The 13,172-nt window shown below is 40.3% G+C and overlaps 1 protein-coding gene across 3 annotated transcripts in view; it reads left to right on the forward strand.

Moving 5' to 3' along the window:
- Positions 1-13,172, forward strand: part of LOC132381132 (semaphorin-3D-like) — a 132,612-nt gene that overhangs the window by 55,358 nt on the left and 64,082 nt on the right. For all 3 annotated transcript variants that reach the window (XM_059950396.1, XM_059950395.1, XM_059950397.1), the window contains 2 exons: positions 5,007-5,167; positions 10,424-10,483. In XM_059950396.1, the coding sequence (XP_059806379.1) occupies positions 5,015-5,167; positions 10,424-10,483 (213 nt within the window). In that variant the 5' untranslated portion in view covers positions 5,007-5,014. The remainder of the gene's footprint in view (positions 1-5,006; positions 5,168-10,423; positions 10,484-13,172) is intronic.

Here is a 13,172-nt window from a genome sequence, read left to right on the forward strand (position 1 = left end):
CTTGAGAGGCAAGATTGTAAACATTTAGAGAGTCATAAAATGATTAGGAATAGTCAGCATGGCTTTGTCAAAGGCAGGTTGTTCCTTACGACCCTGATTGAATTTTTTGAGGATGTGACTAAACACATTGATAAAGGTAGAGCAGTAAATGTAGACTATATGGATTTCAGCAAGGCGTTTGACAAGGTCCTCCATGCAAGGCTTATTGTGAAAGTCAGGAGGCATAGGATGAAAGGGGACATGGTCTTGTGGATTCAGAATTGGCTTGCCCACAGAAGGCAAAGAGTGATTGTAGACAGGTTATATTCTGCATGGAGGTCGGTCACCAGTGGGGTGCCTCAGGGATCTGTTCTGGGACCCTTACTCTTTGTGAATTTATAAATGACCTGGATGAGGAAGTGGAAGGATGGGTTAGTAAATTTGCTGATGACACAAAGGTGGGGGTGTTGTGGATAGTGTGGAGGGCTGTCAGAGGTTACAGCAGGACATTGATAGGATGCATAACTGGGCTGAGAAGTGGTAGATGGAGATCAACCCAGATAAGTGTGAGGTGGTTCATTTTGGTAGGTCAAATATGACAGAATATAGTTTTAATGGTAAGATTCTTGGCAGTGTGGAGGATCAGAGGGATTTTGGGGTCCGAGTCCGTAGGACACTCAAAGCTGCTGCGCAGGTTGATTCTGTGGTTAAGAAATTATACAGTGCATTGGCCTTCATCAACCATGGGATTGAGTTTAGGAGCCAAGAGGTAATGTTGCAGCTATATAGGACCCTGGTCAGACCCCACTTGGAGTACTGTGCTCATTTCTGGTCGCCTCACTACAGGAAGGATATGGAAGCCATAGAAAGGGTGCAGAGAGGGAGAAATTTAAAATGTCAGTAAACACACCTGCCAGTTGTGTTCTGCACATCCTGAGTACACGCCCTGAGATGCCAATCAGTCCCATAGCCTTGCGACTGTCCACTCATTAGAAACATCTGCGTACTCCAGCGGCAGAGATGACCAGGTTGCAGGTTGTAGCAGTGGCTTTCCTCGGAGGCTCGGAGTTAACGACATCAAGTTGAGCATAAAAACGATTGAGCTCATCTGGGAGAGAGGCCACAATGTTGGTGGCACCGCAACATTTGGCTTTGAAGTCTGCGATGGTATGCTGCCCTCGCCACAAGTCATGTGTGCTATTCATTGTGAATCTTGACTCAATCTTGTCCCTGTGTTGTTTCACAGCCTTGATAGCTTTGCAGAGATCATAGCGCAAAGAGGGCTGGTCTATGCACAATTATACTCACAACCTTTTACAGATGTACATTGAAGAACATTTTAACATGCTGGATCATGGCATTGCACTATGACGGTAATGAGGCCTCTATAACGCATAATTAAAACAGCCCAACGCATCACCAGCACCAGCCTGCCCTAGATAGGGCAGCCTAGATAACCTAAAACTAGATATGATACCATTTACAATACATATTCTATCTGAATATACATAAAGAGTTCCCAATTCATCCAGGTCATATGTGTAGAATGGTGCCGGAAAAAGGCCAGCAATACCATGTAGGATCCAAATCACCCTGTTTATGGACTATTCGTCCCTTTCCCATCAGGAAAGAGGCAACACAGTACCCACACCAGAGCCAGTAGACTTAAAAACAGTTACTTCCCCCAAGCTGTAAGGCTGATCAACACTTCCACCCATTAACCCACCCCACCATCCACCATCACCACTACATGCACTTAGCCCAGTGTCACTTCATGTACATACAATCAGTCTATGTGTATAACAATTGTACATTTCATAGGATTGTTTTTATATTTATATTTATTGTGTTTTTTCATTTTCTTTATGCTTATTGTGATTTTTTTATGTTGCATCATATCTAGAGTAACAATCATTTTGTTCTTCCTTACACTCGTATACTGAAGAATAACGATAAACAATCTTGATTCTTGGAGAGTGTTGAAAACCAAACTAACTTGAAATATTGGAAGAATGGTAATTTTGCTGTTTTGATCACCATCATCACAGCTACAGGTTCCACAATTGGGGGTTATCTTTCTTTGATTCTTTTCCACTTGATGGATATTTAATTTAGAAAGCTTTACAGATTTCTATAAGTTATAGAATTGAAATTCTTGCCCATAGTATTCAGTAACTCACCTGCTCTTGAGTCTAAGCCCTGCATAGACAATAGACAATAGGTGCAGAAGTAGACCATTCGGCCCTTTGAGCCTGCACCGCCATTTTGAGATCTGACATTTACTGACATATGCAATTGAGTTTTTAATTGTATAAATATATTTTGACATGTCATTAGTTATTTGTGCCTGCTCTCACTTTGGAATGTTACAAATCTTCTGGTGATATTAGAACTAGCCACAAGTTGAACGAAACAGAACAAAGCATTTTGAGCTATTTATCTGAATAACAGAGAAGCAAAAAGTATAATAACCCCTTGGAAAAATATTTGGTTTACCCAATGGTTGGAGCGATAATGTCTCTATGAACTATTTTATTATTTTGACAACAAATTTCACGACATATGCCAGTGATTCTGACTGAAATTGCTGAAGCAAAGTAGTTTGTTAAGTAACATGGCCACTCGGTCAATATAACCATTGATGTGGAATCATTCGAGTCTGCATTCAGAAAACAAATTTCTTCTATACAAACCATATTTAAGGTAAGTATTTTCTTTTAAGTTATTGATTTGTTTGATTAGCCATTGCTAAACAGATAAACACTTCTATTTGATCTAAAGTGCTGATGTACTGGACGACTTCTGAGCCCTCTTCCTGGTCCTTGTTTTTTCTTCATTGTTATATTCAGATAGTTGTGAGAGATAAAGTTGCCATGAAAGGAGTTGAAAACAAAGATAAGAAACTTCTTCCATCTCTATGCTTGTCCAATTTATTTTTAAAAATTTTAGAATAATCCAAAATTGAGAAAAAGACCTGTAGTATTCTCAGTACAAATATAGTACTACACATCCAGACTCTGTTTGTGGAAGTTAGATTTTTCCATTGGTGTTCCAAAGTACAGCATAGTTAATTAGGGAGTTGTATTTGGAATTAACAGTGTATTAGTTAGCAGCTCATTAAAGCAGCTCCTTTGTGTCCAGTAACATTAAAGGTGAAGTACCCAGAGGTTTCCACCACCATTACAGTTCAGGCTTGGTATTCATTCAAACATCAGAAGCAATAACATTTGAAAATCAACCCAAACACTATGTAGGCTGAGGTGATGGTAAAACCAAAATGGAAGCACACCTAGTTTGGAACGCTGAAACCTATGATCTTCACTTCCACTCCACAGCTGCTGATTGCATTTTATTTTCAGTTATTTTTCATAGATTTGCAAGTTATGACGAGGACAACAAAAAAAAGCTGAGGGTCAGTCGCAAACATTTTAAATGATATTTTATGTAATGAGGGAATTGACATTTATTTTTTGATGAAAGAATCAAACAATATTGTATACAAGGTCAAACAAAAATCTTAATTATTCTCTTATGTGGATTTGCTGAGGCTATAACTGATACTACTCATGGTGCTCTTAAAAGTTAGCATAACTTTCTTACTACACTGTAAAAGTCATTAAAAGTGCATCTGTATAAAATTCATGGAGCTATATATTCCCTGAGAGTATTCTTGACATGACTATAGTGACTGTTAAAAGAATCAATTTTAAATTGCAATTATTTTTGCCATGAAATTGTATACCAATTCCTGAATGATGTTTTGACCTTTGTCTTATACGTACCATACTAACTTTGTTCCATTCCCATAAATATATTTTAAAAGTTCCCTTGATGATCTAGTGGCACACAGTTTAGGAAGTCATTGTTGGTAAGATGAGTAGAGTCATAGGAGCTGGAATTCCATACAGATCAGCGTGAAATGCTGCACTTAGGGAGGACTAATCAGGATAGGACATAAACAGCGAATAATTATGCCAGAGGGGGTTTTGAGGAGCGGGGGGGTGGGGGGGGGGGGACCTAGATGTACAAGTCCAAAGGTTCCTCTAGGTGGCAGCACAAATAGGTTGGGTGATGAGGAGAGCTTCATGGGAATACTTGCCTTCATTAACTGGGGCACAAAATATAAGAGCAGGAAATTTAAGCTGCACCTTTGTAAAACAGGTTGGACCTCATTTTGGGTACTGTGCACAATTCTAGTCACCACACCAGAGAAAGAAAGTGATGTCGCTGTTGTGGGTGCAGACGAGATTCACCAGGATGTTGACTGGGGTGGAACATTACAATTATGTGGAGTAGTTTTACCTGGAGTGGAGGAAGCTGAGGCGGGTGTATATACAATTATGAAGAGCGTAGTTAGGGCAGAATGTAAGAAATATATTAAAAATATGACAAGCAGAGAGACGGTAAATGGTAAACATTTCCTCTAAAACCAGAGGACATTGATTTACGATAAAAAAAAACAGATTTAAAGGGATGTCGGGAAGAAATGTTCACACCGGAGGGTGATTGGAATCTGGAATCCACCAGGGTGATCTAGACAAACACTTCAATCACCAAAGCTATGGACCATGTGCTGGTGAAAAGGAATCATTAAAGATGGGAGTGCATAGTTATGGTGAGTTGAAGGACCTGTTCTGTGTTGTATGATTCTATTAATCTCTGACTCATGTTGAACTTCATTGTGCAATGAACTTGTTGAGATTGTTCTTGGTATCTTCCAGCCTCTAGGTTTCCTTGAGTCCTTGACATGTGGTTAACCTACTAATGTCTCATGTGGAATCATCCTGTCATTTTCCTTTTCTCTCTCAGGAACAATTTGCCACAATTTTACTCAGTGTGACCGCATTGCAGATGACTTTTTAAAAAAATACAATTCAAAGTTTTCATAACAAACTTTCAAGGCTACTTGCTCAGAATTTTGGCAGCAGCTCGAACCTTACTCTGATCATTTATGTGTGTTGAACTGTGTGCTAGCCTTTTGGCAATGATGATTAATACTTGAAATTTATATTGTGCTTCTCTGTCAGATCTGCTGATGAACGACAGTTGTAACCCATTTCAAGGATCAGCTGAGAGTTCAAGTTTCCAGTCTTTATTAATAGATGAAGAAAGAGGGAAACTTCTGGTCGGTGCTAAGGATCTGATTTATGTTTTGAATCTGGAAAATTTGAACAAGGAACCCAAAAAGGTACAAATCATCAACAAAGAAGTTATATTATGGATATAAAACATTTAATATAAATCTAATTTCAAGTGCAGTTATTGTAGATTGAATTTAAGTCAGCAAAGTAGCAGATTTTCACTTGTTTTATATGTCAGTAGCAACCCACAAAATAGGGCTCTTGGCTTGAATGTCCTTTTTCAGAGTGGAAAGTAGTTACACCAAACACTAAGATCATATAGCACTATGTTTTGGTATGTTAGGTGACTGAATAAAATGCTAATGGAAATTATGACCTACTGTGTGTATCATGTTGTCTGGTGCTTTTATTATTTTTCAAGATAATTATGCAGAAGGATAGGACTGTAAATTGGAGAAAGGTCAATTTTGATGACATCACGAAGGATCTGGCAGGTGTGGATTGGGATAAGCTGTTTTCTGGCAAAAAAATATTTGGTAAGTGGGAGGCCCTCAAATGTGAAATACTGAGAGTACAGGGCTTGTATGTTCCTGTCAGGAAAAAAAGGCAAAGCTAACAGGTTTGGAGACCACACACGAGGAAATCTGCAGATGCTGGAAATTCAAACAACAACACACACAAAATGCTGGTGGAACACAGCAGGCCAGGCAGCATCTATAGTGAGAAGCGCTGTCGACGTTTCGGGCCGAGACCCTTCGTCAAGGTTTGGAGACCCTTGGATTTTGGGAGGTATTGAGGCCCTGGTGAAGAAGTATTGGTGCATAGCAAGTGTAGGCAACAAGAACAAATGAGATGCTTATGGAGTATTAGAAATACAAGAGGACACTTAAAGAAGAAAATCAGGAAGGCTAAAACAAGGCATGAGGTTGGTCTGGCAGACAAGGTGAAGGAGAATCCCAAGGGCTTCTACAGATGTATTAAGAGCAAAAGAACAGAAAGGGACAAAATTGATTCACTTGAAGATCAGTGTGATCATCTACACATGAAATCAAAAGAGATGGGGGAGATCTTAAATGGATATTTTGCATCTGTATTTACTTGGGAGACAGGCGGAGAGTCTATAGAACTGAAAGGTGATGGACTAAATACAGATAGCAGAAGAAGAGGTGCTTGCTGCCTTGAGGCAAATTGGGGTGAGTAAGTCCCCAGGGTCTGAGAAGGTGTCCCCTCAGACTCTGAGAAGCTACTGCAGAAATTCCAGGGGCCCTGGAAAAGGTATTTAAAACATCCTTAACTAAAGGTGAGTGGCAGAAGACTGAAAGGTAACTAATGTTCTGTTGTTCAAGAAAGGCTCTAAGAATAAGCTGTGGAATTAAAAGAAGGCAAGCCTGGTGGCAGTAGTGGGTAAATTATTGGAAGATATTCTAAGGGACTGGAATTGTAAGTATTTGGATAGATAGGGACTGAATAGGGATAATCAACCTGGCTTTGTCTGTGGTAGGTTGTGTCTAAGCAATCGTATCACATAGAGATTTTGAAGAGGGTACCAATAAAGTTGGTGAAGGAAAGGCAGTGGACATTGTTTACATAGACTTCAGCAAGACCTTTGACAAAATCCCACATGGGAGCCTGTTTAAGAGGATTCAGTTGCTTGGCATTCAGGATGAGGTAGTCGACGGCATCATGGCAGAAGCCAGAGAGTGGTTGTCTCTCCGACTGCAGGCCTGTGACTAGTGGTGCTCTGCAGGGATTGGTGCTGGGTCCGTTGTTGTTTGTTACCTACGTCAAAGATTTGGACGATGATGCGGTAAACTGCATCAGCAGATTCGTGGATGACACCAAGATGGAGGTGCGGTGGTCTGTGAGGAGGACCATCAAGGCTTGCAGTGGCATCTGTACTGGCTGAAAAGATGGGCTGAGAAATGGCAGATGGAATTTAATGTAGACAAGTATGAAGTGTTGCACTTTGGGAGGGCAAACTAAGGTAGGACTTGCACAATGAATGGTAGGGCACTCAGGAGTACGGTTAGAACAGAGAAAACAGGAAATACAGAGCCATACATCCTTGAAAGTGGCACCCCACAGTTAAATGGGTTGTAAAGAGAGCTGTTAACTCATTGGCTTTCATAAATCAGAGTACTAAGTATAGGAGATGGGGTGTTACGTTGAAGTTATGGAAGATGTTGGTGAGGCAAAATTTGGAGTATTATGTACAGTCCTGGTCATCTGTCTGTGGGTAATATGCCAATAGGATTGAAAGAGCACAGAGAAAATTTGCAAGGTTATTGCTGTGACTTGAGGACCGGAAAGTTTGAATGACTTGGGTGTTTCTTCTCTGAAGTGTAGAAGAATGAGGGTAGATTTGAAAGGGGTACACAAAATTGTGAGGGGTATATATGGGGTAAATGCAAGCAACATTTTCCACTGAGGTTGAGTGAGACTAGAACTAGAAGTCATAGGTTAAGGATGGAAGGTGAAATATTTTAGGGGAACATGAGGGGGACTTCTTCACTCCGTAGGTGGTGAGAGTGTGCAACACACTGCCAGCAGAAGTGGTGGATGTGGCTTGATTACAACAGACTAGATTAGATGGGCTGAAGGGCCTGTTTCTGTGCTGTAGTACTCTCTGACACTGTGAATCTATTTTGCGATCTTCGGTTGGCCTAATGCCCATTGCACACAATATCTGAAAAGTGTTCAGTGGCAACCAAGAACTTAAGATAAAAACATAAGAACATTAGAAATAGGAGCTATCTAGCCCATTGAACCTGCTCCACAATTCACTAAGATCATGTGTGATCTGGCTGTGAACTCAGCCGCACCTACCTGCCTTTATTCCTTAATTCCTTAACTCCCTTAATTCCTACCTGTGCAAAAATCTATTTAACTGTATCCAGAATATATCTAATGAAGCAGCCTCTACTCCTTCCCAGGGCAGTGAATTCCACAGATGTCATATTTAAGTTTACTGTTGTTGGCTGAGTCAAAGGTGGCAACGAGTCAGCATATAGGAGGAAGATTGAAAATCTGGCTGAGTGGTGCCACAGCAATATCAAACAAAATCAGCAAGACCAAGGAGCTGATTATTGACTTCAGGAGGAAGAAAGTGGAGGTCCATGAGTCAGTTCTTGTTGGGGCACCAGATGTGGAGAGGGTCAGCAACTTTAAATTCCAAGGTTTTATTATTTCAGAGGATCTGTCCTGGGTCCAGCACCTAAGTGCCTCCATGAAGAAAGCAAGGTAGCACTTCAACTTCCTTAGAAGTTAGCACCAACAAACTTCTAAGGCACGGAAACACCAATTCCTTTGGATGAAAATCCAAAGTAGTGGATATGGCGCAGTCCATCACAGGTAGATCCTTCCCCCGTTGAGCATATCTACATGGAGTGTTGTCACAGGAAAGCAGCATCCATCAACAAGGACCCGTACCATCCAGGCCATGCTCCCTTCTTGCTGCTGCCATCAGGAGGAAGCTACAGGAGCTTTAGAATCCACACCGCCATCTTCAGGGGCAGTTTATTTCCCTTCAACCATCAGGCTCTTGAACCAGTGGGGATAACTTCACTCAACTTCACTTGCCCCATCATTGAACTGTTCCCACAAACTATGGACTCACTTTCAACGACTTTTCATCATATATTCTTAATATTTATTGTCTATTTATTTATCTTTTTCCTGTTGTATTTGCACAGTTTGTTGACTTTTGCACATCAGTTGTTTGTCTGCCCTTTTGGGGGCAATCTTCCATCAATTCTATTGTGGTTTTTGGATTTACTGTGTATGCCTGCAAGAAAATGAATCTCTGGGTTGAATATGGTGACATATATGTACTTCAATAATAAATTTACTTTCAACATTGAACTTTGAGATTCACTACTTTATGGGAAAAGCAGTTTCCCCTCTTCTCCGTTCTAATGTGGGTTTGGCACAGCTAGGATTTTTAGTCATGTCAGTAGTGGCCACTTATTCAGCAGGCATCTTTAAATGCCCCCATAAAGAATGCTTCCGTGTAAGCAGAAGTATAACTCCTTGAACAATTCTCTGACTGGCATTGGAAACCCAGTTTATATAGCTGCCCCACCCACTTTAAGTACATTAATTGACCAGAATCCTTTCAGGGCCTAATGCCCATACCGCAAGTTGCTAACAGGGTGCTTGGAGTCCTGGCTGAGCAGCAGTCAGAAGACTGGGAAGCTCCTAAAGGAGAGTCAGATTTGTAAATTAGAAAAAGGCCGCTCGCCCAGTTTCAGTTCCCGGTGTTGGCTTGGGAGTTGCCCAAGGAACTATACGGAAATTGGCTTTTGTATAGATCGAGCAAAAGCAAACGTTGCATCCACACACATGCTCACAGACTAGGGTTAAATTACAGGTGAATGTTCTGTAACAGTGATTATTATTAGGCTCCACTTTGCATTGGACACATCAACAGTCCAAAGTGAAAATGTCAGACTCCACTGTGACTCCCTGAGCAGAATTTCTTTATTAATTCTTCAAAGAAACTGTGCGATCCGCTTTTTAGATAAATTCTCCCTAATCATTACATAGTGCATTAAGGTAGAACATTGTAAAACCATAACGATGCTGAATAAAGTGTAACAGCTACAGAGTAGAGAGTTATCGAAGATTACAACACAGACTCAACCAGCTGAGGAAGTGGTGTGCTGACATTCAGGTGGGGGTCTCTACACAGCTTTGTTTGATCATAATTAAGTGGGCAGGATAAAGTGTGAAAGATACATCATGCTCTGCAGAACTTCTTTGTAATGTTCTTTCATTTCATTTTGCAGTAATCTCAAAGCATGTCAACAGTCTGTCAACATCACAGCATAGACATTTAGCAATCTCTACAGGGAAAACTGGTGAAAGACAAAACTGACAGAATAAACTGTGTGGCTAATACAATAGTGAAGACAAGCAGGATCAGACTAGAATAAAAATGCTTGCTCTGACTATTTTCATACAGTGATAGCTGCTGTTAAGACTATATGCACCTTACTCAATTCACCAATTGTACCATTACCATCTCACACCCCTCTTGCCCATCACCTCAGATTTACCTGTAAATTTCTGTCAGTGAGGAGGGTGGCTTCAGAGCGGGTGAGCTTCCTACAAAGACATAATTGCTACAGGGTACTTGCTTGAAATGCTAAGATTGTACAAATATGAGCAATTCGGGGTGATCCTTGTGTCAGCCTCCTACAGGGTGTACAGAGTACCAGCCACCTGGTTAATCATCTAACATGTAATCTCTCATGTCCAGACTTTACTTTGATAACTGGCCAAAAGCTTGACATTGAGATGGCTTATTCTAATCAATCTTCATTTGGATCTTTAAAGTATCTTTTTTTTTCCCCTCTTGTCAGCTATATTGGCCTGCAGCTAAAGAGAGAGTGGAGCTCTGTAAACAGACCGGCAAGAAGGAAGTAAGAAATGGCTCGCAATGTTCTGGAATTTCCACAAATTCAATTCCATTTCTTAAAAACAGTTTATCATATTTTCTGTTATGTTTTACATGTTTTAAAAACTGCTTCCAACTTAATGTATACAAAGTACTCTGAGTTTTAAAACTGTAAAAATTATTTGTTTTAATCAAGGGAGTCAGACTTTTATGGATTATTAGAAGTTCCATTTAATATGAAGATGCACTTTTACTTCACATTTCATTAGATAGTCAATTGAAATATATTTAGTATAGTAATTTTTCCAGCAATCCTGTAATTTTGAAGAGAACACTGTGAGTTTTAGGGGACCATGGAAACAAGAGCTGTTAAAGGGACCACAATAACCATGGCCTCAATGTATTTTAATGCATTAATTATGAACGCAGGATTTGGGCACCAGACTCTTAGAGAAAATACAGATATTGGCATCTATGCCCAACAAATCTTGTTGAGGGCCCTGGCATCTTAAAGAGGCCACAAGAAATATGCCTTAAGGCATTAAAGGAAGCAAAAGAACTGGTTCCAAAATGCTTAAGCGAATGCAGGTACTGGCATCAGTGTTTACTGGTGTATTAAAGGGAGAACAGGATCCCAATGTTTTAATTAGTAAGCCAGATGTTAAATATTCAATTATCAAATTATTGGAGTTTGCTTGTAATAAGCGTTAGGAACTAAAGAGTTGTGGAATGGGATTGATAGGATTGTTCTCTTGGAAGCTGACATAGGCACAATGGGCCAAATGGCTCTTTCTGAACTTCAATAACTAACCAGGTAAACCAGTACATAAAAAGTTGATCATTAGCCTGAATCCCCTACTAAATAACATGACTAAGGCTAATAATTAATGAGATATGGATAAATGCAAAAACTCTAGCCTAATGTTTAAATGGAGATGTCCAGTGAATTTAAAGATTGAACACGTCATTAACTGGGAGACTAGAGCATGGCCAATGTTATGCTTCTACTTAAGGAGAGCTATAAAGGAAATACAGGCTTGTGAACCTAGTATCATTGGTGAGAAAGTCTCTGGAGGGCATTCTGAGAGATATGATCTACTGACGTTGCAAAGGCAGGAACAGATTAGGCATGACTTTTTGTGTGGAAAATCAGGTCTCATGAATTTGATAAGAGTTTTTTTGAAGAGGTGACTAAGAGGATTGACAAGGGAAGTGCAGTGGCAGATGTTTACAAGGACTTCAGCAATGCCTTTGACAAGGTCCCACATGGTAGCCCAGTCAAAAAGGTGAGATCACGCGGAATCTGATGTGACCAAGGAATCAGAGGATGGTAGTGGAGAGATGTTTTTCAGAGTAGAGTCCTGCAGTCAACAATGGGCAGCAGGGATTGATGCAGGGTCCACTGTTGCAACAATTTGGATGAGAATGTAACTGGCATTGGTTAATAAATCCGAGGATGACACCAAAATTAGTGGCTTAATGGAACTGAAATTGGTTTATTATTGTCACATGTACCAAGATACAGTGAAAAGCTTGTCTCGCATACTGTTCAGGGAGGAGAAATCATTTATAGAATTTGAGGTAAAACAGGATAAAGTGATAACAATGCAGAATGAAGTGTAACAGCTACAGAGTAGGCAGTGGAAACAGTTGTTTAAGATTACAATTAGATCCAGATCAACTGAAGAAGTGGGCCAAGGAATGGCAGATGGAATTTAACTCAGGAAAGTGCAATGTATTGCATTTAGGTAATTTTAAGCAGGGTGGGACATGCACAGTAAAAGACAAGTCCCTGGAGAGACTGAGAACAGAGAGACTGCGGGTATATATACGTCATTCCATGAAAGTAGCCTCACGGAGAGACACCGGCAGGGAGGTGAAGAAGGCGTTTGGCACATTTGCCTTAATCAGTCAGGGCATTGAGTACAGGAGCTGGAAACACCATGTCACAACTGTGCAAGATGTTAATGAGACAATTTCGGGAGTATTAAATATATTTCTGCCATTACGCAAGAAAGGGAGGAAAACTTCTCCAGGATATTTTTTGGCACTGGGGGGGCTTGAGTTGTAAAGAGATTTGATAGGTGGGACTGAGTCATCTGAGGGTGATATTATAAAGATATATAAGATCATGAAGGGTACACAAATAAAACGAATGGTCTTTTTCCCAGGGCGGAGGAGTCGAAAACTTAAGGGCATAGATTTAAGGTGAGAGGGGAAAGATTTAAAAGGGGGGGTCTGAATGGCATTTTTTTGTAGAACGTGCTGCCAGAGGAAGTGGAAGATGTGGGTACAATTACCATGTTTAAAGGACATTTGGACAGTATATTAATAGTTTAGAGGGATATGGTCCAAGGGCAGGAAAATGGGACTGGCTCAGGTAGGCAATTTGCCCAGCATGGACAGTCGAGCTGAAGGGCTTTAATCTGTGCTGCATAAAAGATGACTATATAATGTTAAAACAGATAAAAGAATAATGTTATTATTCAATTCAAGATCTTGTATACCAAGAAAAAACTTGGAAAAATGATTTTGAACTCCCAAGTTGAATTCTCTTGCTGAAATGTTCAACAATTCTCAAGACAATTTTAAAAAAATGTAACAGGGTTAGTCTTTAGAGTTGACATGGGACCATTCTTCTGATGGTAAGCCAATTGTGATAGCCAATAAACGGAGAGAAAGAGCAGCTCAACTTCAGTCCAGTTTCGTCTGTG

Source organism: Hypanus sabinus, chromosome 25 (assembly GCF_030144855.1).
Source record: "Hypanus sabinus isolate sHypSab1 chromosome 25, sHypSab1.hap1, whole genome shotgun sequence".
Classification (NCBI taxonomy): Eukaryota; Metazoa; Chordata; class Chondrichthyes; order Myliobatiformes; family Dasyatidae; genus Hypanus; species Hypanus sabinus.